The 10,934-nt window shown below is 38.2% G+C and overlaps 1 protein-coding gene across 1 annotated transcript; it reads left to right on the top strand.

Moving 5' to 3' along the window:
* Positions 1-956: 956 nt before the first annotated feature.
* On the top strand, positions 957-10,394 carry septin5b (septin 5b). The gene is made up of 12 exons (XM_082158227.1): positions 957-1,014; positions 1,176-1,186; positions 3,816-3,906; positions 5,839-5,925; positions 6,002-6,125; positions 6,214-6,348; positions 7,292-7,409; positions 7,545-7,646; positions 8,153-8,249; positions 8,371-8,506; positions 8,603-8,705; positions 8,836-10,394. Exons 1-12 carry the CDS (start codon positions 972-974, stop codon positions 8,896-8,898), a joined length of 1,110 nt encoding a protein of 369 aa, XP_082014353.1. The 5' UTR covers positions 957-971; the 3' UTR covers positions 8,899-10,394.
* Positions 10,395-10,934: the final 540 nt, after the last annotated feature.

Below are 10,934 nucleotides of genomic sequence, written 5' to 3'. Positions count from 1 at the left end.
TTTAGATATATCAATATTATTTCCTCCTCAAACTTCAAACGTTCAGAGGAAATGTATCTACATTCATTCACTGGCCTACTTCGTTTTTTCTCCAACAAAGTTACAATGTCAGCATGTTCCTAATTTAAGCCGTCTTTGCTGTGTTTTTAGAATAAACAAACCGCTCCGTTTCTGACACAGAGAGGAACAATTCCCTATAGTCGGGCCTGGTAACCTGTCACAATGTTTCCTGGGCAGTATTTACAGAGCAGGGTCTCACTATTGTGTTTCTCACCAGACATCTTCCTTTCCACTTTGCCCTCTATGAAGAAAATCACAATGCATGAGAATACATACATGACCTAGATAGTTTGAGCACTCAAAGGCTCTCACATACATCCATTCATGCAAACCATTATGGAGAACTACAGTACCTACGAGTCTGGATATGACGTTATACTGCCACCATGCGACTCTATGTTAAAACAACATCAGAACTGTATTATTTAAAAAAAAAAATTTTTTATCAATTATTATTATTATTTTATATTTAACTAAATAATTAAATACAGCAATACTGTAGGTATGTCGAATTATTGGTCATTTTGAAAGTGTCCGTTTATTTATTAATAAATCCTTTCAGTAAATCACATGGTCTTTATTTGATGTAATATCGATTTATTATCAGTTGAATGTGATCAATGAAATGAATTCGCAAATGGTTGGCCCTATATGATCAGATGTAGCTACTGTTAGATCGCTGCTCTCATAATCATAATTATTCCAGCTGTTCTGAAAGCCAAAATATGAAACCTACTATGGCTAAACCTCTTCTAATGAATATTAATTACGTAATAATGCAGTTGCGCGGTTGCCATCCAATAGCAGTAGTGTTTAAATAGAGCGTCCAATGAGAAGGCTGGGAAAATGAATATTAATGAACAAGCCTTCTCCATAGTGGTTTGGGGTTTCGCGTTCCGAAAGCGGTCGGGATGACGAGCAGCGCCAGGTACAAGAGCCGAACGGTGAAATCAGGTAAGATGTGGGAAGTATTAACGGTATGTGACTGAAATAGCAGCGGGAATTAATAAAGGAAATGTAATGTGTCTGTTTGCATCAATCGTTGTGGATTTCTCAACGCTTGAATGGGCGTCTGCATCCTTCACCTGCTGCGGGCATTTCACATCACACAACAGAGGATGGAGAGGTAAGCATGCTTTATTGTATGTATTCATCAATATAAACAGTGAGCTGTATTTCTATGAGTTTAACATAGGTTAATCCACATCTGTGAGCATGCATATATTTCTGGGACAGTGCTATGAATAGCGCTCCTGCATCATCACAGCTTCTATCTACAGCTGTTTGGTTAGGAGAGTAACAATGAACACCGAAATATCATATTCTGTATATTTGATCAGTTATTTAAAGACTGCAAATATCTCTTCCATCAAATTCATGGATGCTGTCCATTTTCAGAGATACATGAAACTAATCCTCACCGCCTGCTTTCAGTGTCCCACATTTCACATGTCTCTGTTTAACCTCACTGTAAAGCAGCAGGAGAACTGCATCCATTGCATCATTTGAGAACAATGAGAACGATGCTGATACCATCATCATTAGCCATCACTGTCTTAAAGTTTTCATTAAATGTCACTGAATCTAATTGCATAACTATTTTAAATGATATGCGTCATGCGTGGATCTCAAAGAAAGGCCATACTCCACCTCCAACACCATATAGAAAAGTAATAAATTGAATTTTGCTGAAAAGAAAATGAATCGTGTTTGATTGCAAATTAGATTATTTGCAATGTGACACTAATACACATTACTATAATGAGAATTAGGGGAGAAATGTGTTTAAATATTAAAGAATTAAAGTCACAATGCAAAATAATGCATAATAAAATAATAGTGTTTTCTTTTAAATTACTGGGGTGAAATTGACCAATGTAGTGCTTTTAATTATAAATATCCTTGTTAATTTATTAAATGAATTTAAAATTTTTTGTACTGAGGTATTTTTCTGATTTCACATTCTCTTAAGAAAACATGATAAGTGTTTAGGAAATGTCTAAATGTGCACTTAGCTCTCCGTGTGTCCACCCGAGGGCGAACTGTCAGTCATTCTGGACGACTGATGAATGTAACGCTAATGCCTCTTTCTGCTAGGAAACATCCAATTCATTTCTTGCGTTATTTCTCTGTGAACGCCCACGAATGCACATACACGCTTTCCAATGACTGAGACTGTTGCCAAGTGTGCTTGACAGCCAAATCCAATATCCAATATGAGGATAAACCTCTCTCCAGACAGGCCAAACAATCCTGGAGATGAAGCCAAGCAGGAGAGTCTATTGTACAAAGACAGATTTTAAGTAGTTGATCTCCACTTTCTGATCCAAACTTGCTATTTTATTTAATGCTATCTCAAAAGCAAACTCTACTGATTAGTCTTATTGTGTTTTAATGCAAACACAGATTCAAACTTGGCCATTCGGTCATGCACATCCATTCCTTTCCTAGAGATTTGAATACACTCTGCTGTTCTCTAAGATGAATTGGACCAATAAACAGGACCAAATTTGCATATTCGTGATGCAAACCAAGCATAATAATTATATATGACAGCAGAGAGGTTTTATATAATAGGATAAATGATGTAATATTTGAAATATGGACCGTGAGGCCTTCAGGCATGACCGCTCCCACACAGACTCACTAAGCACAATGAAACATGGCAGGAATTGTGGGATTGCCCTAGTAATGTAGCGCGTGTGGCATACATCAGGCTGGCTGTGAAGGTTGGGGGTGGGGCGCTTGGATTCATTTTTATCCCTTCAGCTGTCACATGATTTGGCTTGCCTATGTCCGTTTTTTGCATACTGTACAGTTGTTTTGATATGGAAATTAATGTGGTAGTATTAGCACTATTAAAAGGATAGTTCACCCAAAAATTTAAATTCTGTCAGTAATTACTCACCCTCATGTCGTTCCTAACCTGAAAGACCTTCGTTCATCTTCGGAACACAAATTAAGATATTTTTGATGAAATCTGAGAGCTTTCTGAACCAGCCATAGGCAGCAACGTCATTGCAACTTTCAAGGCCCTGAAAGGTAGTAAAAACATCGCTAAAATTGTCCATGTGACTACAGTGGTTCAACCTTAATGTTATGAAGCGACGAGAATACTTTTTTTTGTATTTTTGTGCGCAACCCCCCCCCCCCCCCCCCCCCAAAATAACAACATTATTAAACAATCTCTTCTCTTCCACGTCATTCTCCTACGCTGTTGACGTAGTGTAAAGAGAGCAGCGCTTCCTGGTTCTACATCAGAACGTAGGCTCACTCTTGGCCGACGCTGGTCATGTGAGCACCACGACACATGCGTGTGAAGGTTACGCAGGAGCTAGCCAATAGTGAGCCGACATTCTGACGTAGAACCCAGAAGCGCTGCACTGACGTCTACAATACGTCAACCACGTAGGAGAATGACATGGAGGAGAAGCAATTGTTGAATAAAGTCGTTATTTAGTTTTTTTTTGCGCACAAAAAGTATTCTCATCGCTTCATAACCTTAAAGTTGAACCACTGTAGTCACATGGACTATTTTAACAATGTCTTTACCACATTTCTGGGCCTTGAAAGTTGCAATGACGTTACTGCCAATGGGACCGAAAGCTCTCAGATTTCATAAAAAATATCTTCATTTGTGTTCCAAAGAGGAACGAAGGTCTTACGGGTTTGGAACGACATGAGGGCGAGTAATTAATTACAGAATTGTCAGGATCTAACCCTTTATATTATGCCATTATAATCCAATTTTTCAGGAAAAAGAGTATGTCGGCTTCGCCACCCTCCCAAACCAGGTTCACAGGAAGTCGGTCAAAAAAGGCTTTGATTTTACACTCATGGTGGCAGGTGAGTTTCCTTATCACCAGTGTTGTTATTGTTAACTAAAGCTAAAATTAGAACTATTAAATATTGTTTTCCTTCATTGAAATAAAGCTGAAATAAAACATAAATATTGGATGAAAAATTTAAAAGGGACCTATTATACAAAATTCACTTTTATAAGGTGTTAGAACACAGATGTGTGTCAGCAGTGTGTATAAACAACCAGCTTATAATGGTACAAATCCACCCACTCCTTTTTAATAATCCCCATGAATCATAAACAGTCTCTCCAAACGAGTGGTTCCAGAAGCCCCGCCCACGACTGGTGATGATCTGCCCTATTAGCATAGATCCCGCCCTGAGTGAGCCACAGTGGTCCACCATTTCTGTTTCCTCGCTGTAGCAGCTGGAGATGTCTGCACCAAAAAAACATTACAAATGTTCTGTTATTGGATGTACCAATGAACATAAGAGTCTCCAAAGGCATCTGAGCCACTGAGGACACCGTAGTTGAATTTCATTTAAGAAGGAAACGTGCCAAAGAAAGTCGTTAAAGTGTTATAAATTTGATCAAATCATTTTACGCCAGACTGCTTCACAAACGAGGGTCAGTTCAATGCTGGATTTGAACAAAAGTTGTTTCTGAATATATTTGGATTTACATGATGGTACATGCTATGAGTTGAATCCATTTAACGCCACAACAGCTACATAAATGTATTCACTAACCATTCAGAATCGTCCAGTTGCATTTCTAAAAGTTGTAACTGAGTCTCTCCATCAGTGTCCGACTCCGGTTCGAACATGTAAGGCTGAACGCCACTACTGAAAATTTTGGAGATTTTGGCTGTGTGACATTCCTAATTTATGTTGTTGTCAGAGTATCCGAAGCATGAGCTGTAAAGGCTCCGCCCTCTTCTGGAAAGTAGGGCGTGGAGCAGCAGCTCATTTGCATTTAAAGATATATGTAGAAAACAGCATGTTTTTCCTTCCACTCCTTAAATGGGCATTAACAACAAGGTATAATAAATTATCTTTTGGGTATTTTAAACTGAAACTTCACAGACACATTCTGGTGAAAACTGAGACTAATATTACATGCTTCTTGCAGTGACAGGCGTGAGGGCGTGGCAAACTGAGATCGTCCAATATCAAACCACAACAATCCAATGATCCAATCAATTCCTGATAGACAAAATGAAGTCCCGCCCTACATTTTTTCCTCATTCCAGAAGCTGTTTCACTTGGATATACGCTACAATGGAGAAGAAGAAAAGATTATTGCAACTTCCGTTTCATGCCGACTTAAAAAAAATCTTCCCTTGAAATATAATAAGTTTAAGTTCAATTGCTAAAATGACTAAAACTGAAATAAATATAAAATAAAGCTAAATAGAAATATAAAAACGTCACAAAATTACTTAAAAATTAATTATAAAATATAAAAATAATACTCAAAATATGACTGAATACTATGATAATATATACATAATACTTTTAATGATTCAGCCCTAGTGAAAAATAAATATACCAAAATGTATTTGAAAATGTTATGCTAAGTATACTAGAAATACATTTACATATTTATGTAGTTAATATAAATACCCTGCAATTGTACTGTTGGTATACTAAATTGATATACTTACATTTTGCTAAATTGGAACAACTAATTTTGTACTTAATGCACTTTAATTATCCAGAAATAGTGCTGAGGTCCAACCAAAGACATAAGCATATTTGATTGTGGAACTATTGCAAGTATACTTTAGGGACACTTTAAATATCTTACATTTAACGACTGATATTATACAGTGATCATAATATCCTTACTAATAGTGATATCAAAACACATTTAGGCTTAATATTAAGAAATGTGCATTGTGCAATGAAGTTTAATTATAATATTTATATCAGTAAGTCTTATGTGATATGTCAATAAATCACCATGTTTTCCAGGGGAGTCTGGTCTTGGAAAGTCCACCCTCATCAACAGCTTGTTCCTCACAGATCTGTACAAGGACAGGAAACTCCTGAATGCTGAAGGTATATTTCTACTCCCATGCTCGCAGATTTGACTGCAATTTAAATAAAGTCATCAAATAGGTATTCTGTTGATTAGAGCGCATTAATCAGACTGTGGAGATCATCAAACACACCGTTGACATTGAGGAGAAGGGCGTTAAGCTGAAACTGACCATTGTAGACACACCAGGTTTTGGAGACGCTGTCAATAATACGGAGAGGTACGTACGTGCTTAGAGTTTACCACAGATTTGTTCATTCAATTATTGGTATTTCTGCTAATCTGACACTTTCCTCTCAATCCTGCAGCTGGAAGGCCAATACTGACTATATTGACCAGCAGTTTGAACAGTATTTTCGGGATGAAAGTGGCTTAAACAGGAAGAACATCCAGGATAATCGTGTTCACTGCTGCTTGTACTTCATCCCTCCATTTGGCCATGGGTAATATATGCCTGACACTATGGGCCCTATTTTAACGATCTAAGCGCATGGTCTAAAGCGCACGGCGCAAGTGCACTTCGGCGTGTGCCCGAATCCACTTTTGCTAGTTTAACGACGGGAAAATGGTCGGCGCTCCCAGCGCATGGTCCAAAAGGGTTGTCTCTATTCTCTTAATGAGTAATGGGTGTGTTTTGGGTGTAACGTGTAATAAACCAATCAGAGTCTCATCTCCCATTCCCTTTAAAAGCCAGTTGCACTCGCGCCATGACGAATTCGCTATTTACATGACGGGATTTGCAAGTGGAACGACTGAGCGCTTCTACAGAGTGCAAACGGATCTTCTCGTCCACGAGGTTTAAGCGAGCAAGCAGAACATCTACGGGACAAGCCGGATTCCACCATATCTTTATGTACACAATATCTTTTACATTGTAATCCTTTCATTTTTCATATTTAAAAATGTTTGTGTGCTGCTGCACGTGCCTGTGTGTGTAGTAAGCAAAGTGTACAAGTTTTTTGTTTTGAATAACAAAAAAACATCTCTTTAAATAGCAAAAAAAATAACTTTGCTATTTTGAGGCGACTAAAATAGACTGCGCCATTGACTTTAGACCAGGTTTCAGTTGGTCAATGGCGCAGTCTTTGCCTCAAAATAGCAACGGTCCAACAATGCGCCTGAACACACCTCGTTTTCAGACCAGCACGCCAATGGTTGCACAAATAGGCGCAAATGCATTTGCTATTTAAACAACGTGGCGCAGGACGTGAAAATGATAACTGCGTCAGGCTGAAACTAGCAAAAAACACTTGCGTCGTGCCATATTGTGTCCGGTGAATGATAGGGCCCTATATATATATATATATATATATATAGTTTGACAGCAAAGTAAATAAAGTATCTCAGACCGGATAAGCTCACTCACTCTCTCTGCTCTCCTCCCAGGCTGCGGCCCGTGGACGTGGAGTTTATGAAGGCTCTGCAGGACAAGGTGAACGTGGTTCCACTCATTTCCAAGGCTGACTGTCTGACGCCAGCGGAGATGAGGAAGATGAAGGACAGGGTAAAGTGGATCCATCTCCACCTCAGCCTGTTTATACATGCACATGCTCAGTTCACATTCATACGCACAGCGTGTCCTTGCTCGATAGTGTCAGGGCTTCTGACGTAACGAATGTTTTTGATCCTTCTATTCAAGGTGAGAGAGGAGATTGAAAAGTTCGGAATCAAAGTGTACCAGTTCCCAGACTGTGATTCTGATGAGGACGAGGAGCTCAAGCAACAGGACCGAGAGCTGAAGGTCCGTTTTATGACTTGAGTACTTAATGATGTTTTCTTTTCCATCCAAGGCTGATGTCTGGTTGCAACTAGCAACTAGCTGAAATAAAATAAGCGTAATAAAAATTTTTATAAAATGATTTCATTACATTTAACATTTAATTTATTTCAAGTAACGTACGTTTTAAAAAAAAGATTTAGTTTAACTAACTAACTAATGTAAACTTTAACCCCCGGTCTCACAGACAAGGCTTAAGCTAGACTCAGACTAAAATGCATGTTTGAGCTGCTTTAACTGAAAGCAACTTGCACTGATATATCTTAAAATATGTCAGTGCCATTGTTTTGTCTCAAGATTCACACCAGTAATGTTTTTTTTTCAAAGGCATATTTATAAAAGCCATTTAAATATCCTAATTAAACTAAGGCCTAATCCTGGCTTAATCTAAGCCCTGTCTGTGAAACCAGGCCTAAAAGCATTAAAGCTTAGAAGCAAGAAATATAACTCTCTATGTTTTGTGCTTTTAGGAGAGCACTCCATTTGCTGTGATTGGAAGCAACACAATAGTGGAGGTCAAAGGTCAGCGGGTGAGAGGGAGACTTTACCCATGGGGCATTGTGGAAGGTCAGTACAAATCTGTGCTTGAATATCTACATTTTTCACAAGACAAACTCTGTACATACATCGAAAGTAAGACTTAAAATTTAGATAAATTTCAACCCCCTCCAACTCTTTTTCGTCACAGTGGACAATCAGTCCCATTGTGATTTCGTCAAGCTGAGGACCATGTTGATTCGCTCACACATGCACGACCTGAAAGACATCACGTGTGACGTGCACTATGAAAACTACAGGGCGCAGTGCATACAGCAAATGACAAGGTAAGTCACAATGGTTTTTCCAAATATCTTACTAAACCCAATAGGAAAAAATACTCAGCCATTGAGTTCACTTATGAAATGTTCTGTTTTCACCAGCAAACTGACCCAGGATAATCGCGTGGAGAGTCCCATCCCGATACTACCACTGTCCACCCCTGACGTAGAGACAGAAAAGCTGATAAAGATGAAGGATGAAGAGGTCAGCAGTCCTGCTTAATCTAGCTATTTCTAAATGTGGCCCTGAACAAAAAACTAGTCAGGAAAATAGTACTTTTGAGACATTTGCAAATGCTGAATCTGCCTAATATTGTTCACTTTGTCCCTTACAGTTGCGGAGGATGCAGGAGATGCTTCAGAAAATGCAACAGCAGATGCATGAACAGGACCTGTGAATCTATTCCTGCACAGAAACGGCTGATTTATACTTCTGCTTGTCTGCAAGCAGACACATAACACTTTAACGTCACACTGAAGGATATGCAGTGGGGAAACAAACAAACAAACAAATGTATTTGTATGTTAAAACACAATACACAGATATGAATGCATGTGTTGAGCACTGCGGTTAACAGGGTCACTTCTGAGCCTGATATTTAAAACCAGGCTCCAAGTAGAAATATTTAGTTTAGCTAAATGATTTAGTGATTCGTTCATTTTCACACTTTGTACAGTCTGTGATGCTGTATGACTGTTTCCATGGCAAAGACTGCTTTATTCACAGTAGACATGGCAAATGTTCTGTCTTGTTCTATTTTTTTGTGACCTGTTTCTATTTTTCAGTTTTCTATTTTTTAGTAATTAGTGTGTGCGCGGGTGTGTGTGCCGATTTGCTTGTGGAAAACTAAACATTTGAGTGATTTTCTACTTTTGAAGCAGCTATACCAACAAAGTCATTACATTTTGAACGAGGTTTACGCAGTTACGAAGTATCAACATTTGCTGTTAATAGCAAACCCTTTAACAGTATTATTAAACCTTAATTATTTTTAATTGTTTATTTATTTACTTGTCTCTGAAGGCCTAATCAGAGCACCCTTCAGTTGCAAACTTTGCTGTATGTTAAAGAGAATTTTCTCAGATCAAACATGTTTGTTTTCTTTTATCAACTGCACATAAAAAAGTAATTCTTTTTGACAACTTGTATAATTCTGGTTATAATATCAGGCGTAGCGTTAGTTCTGTCAGGTCACGTTAGTCAAGCTCGCATCAGCTGACTGTCAGCTGATCCACATCTACCTATAGGAATACGACGCCTATCACCGTATACATATGATAAGCTCCTTCAGTATTATCAGCAGCTATCGCGTTTCTCAGGAGCGAATTACCCTCCTCCATCCCCAGCTCCTCCTCTCGCCCAGTCAAGATTTGGCATTCTGATTCCCCTTGAATCAGAATAAATTCTCGAATTATGTTGTATTTTAAAATCTTGAATTAAATATATTTGCATACATGGTTCTGTTCTGTTTACCCTAAGGGGGATTATTGCTGCTCTCCCTGCTCTTATCCATGCTAGGCTGCATGGATGCGCAGGGAGTTCTCGCCCAGAACGGAACCATACCACCAATCCAAACTGTATGCGAATTGTCAATCGTATTTGACGATAGTGGTCCTGACAAAAACGCCATTTAAGACAGCTGCTCCAGCTCTAAAATACCAAATTATTTGTAATATTTAAAAAAATAAAAATGGATATCAGACCATCTTTATCAGTAAAAAGGCTCTGAGATATTTTAATATCACCTGTTGTTGGTTTTTAGATGGATGCATTGAGATATTGATTTGTATGGCCTGTATGTGTTTACTCAAGCTATTCCTATGAGCATGATAAATGCACCATCTGTCATATATCATGATTCCTTTGACAAATAAACACATCCTCTGTGGTAGAGCCTGTCTGATCTGTACATCTTTTCATCATTGTTAAATGTTTTTTTTAGATGGCTCATTTCCAAATTCACGTTTCATGGAAGCCTTTGTTATTTTGGTACATCACTATGTATTCAAAAATAAAGAGGTGTAAAGCCCAGGTTCAGAAAGTAAAAGTCCTCCTCAGTATTTTGTTCCAATCACTTGGATTTGCTAAATAGCACAGTTTTTCAGCCAGGAGATAGAAGAACTAATTAGTGAAATCAGCTGGCTGAGTTCATGGGTGGAATAAATATAAGGCAGGACTTGGACCCCTGGACTTTACACCTCTGCAAATATATTAGTTTGAAAGTATAATTTAAAGTATGTTGAAACTAAAATGCTTATGTGCTAAAGGATGGGGGGTTTAAATCATCCCAGTGACTCGAATCTTTCGAAAGATTCGTTCAGAGAGACAACTATAATCACTCCAAGTCGAGTAAAACAACTGTTCTAAGAAAATCTAGAAAGATTTTTTAACATCATACGCATCCCTCACAAATTACAACAAAGCAAACTCAGC

This window comes from Leuciscus leuciscus (assembly GCF_965113295.1).
Source record: "Leuciscus leuciscus genome assembly, chromosome: 24".
NCBI lineage: Eukaryota > Metazoa > Chordata > Actinopteri > Cypriniformes > Leuciscidae > Leuciscus > Leuciscus leuciscus.
The sequence above is the reverse complement of the archived record's forward strand: the minus strand, read 5'-3'. Positions and strand labels throughout refer to the sequence as shown.

Coding starts and splice junctions, on each gene's coding strand:
- septin5b (XM_082158227.1), top strand. CDS start 972: ATGACGAGCAGCGCCAGGTACAAGAGCCGAACGGTGAAATCAG. Junction 7,410..7,544: donor TGAGGAAGATGAAGGACAGG/GTAAAGTGGATC, acceptor CTTCTATTCAAG/GTGAGAGAGGAGATTGAAAA. Junction 8,507..8,602: donor TGCATACAGCAAATGACAAG/GTAAGTCACAAT, acceptor TGTTTTCACCAG/CAAACTGACCCAGGATAATC.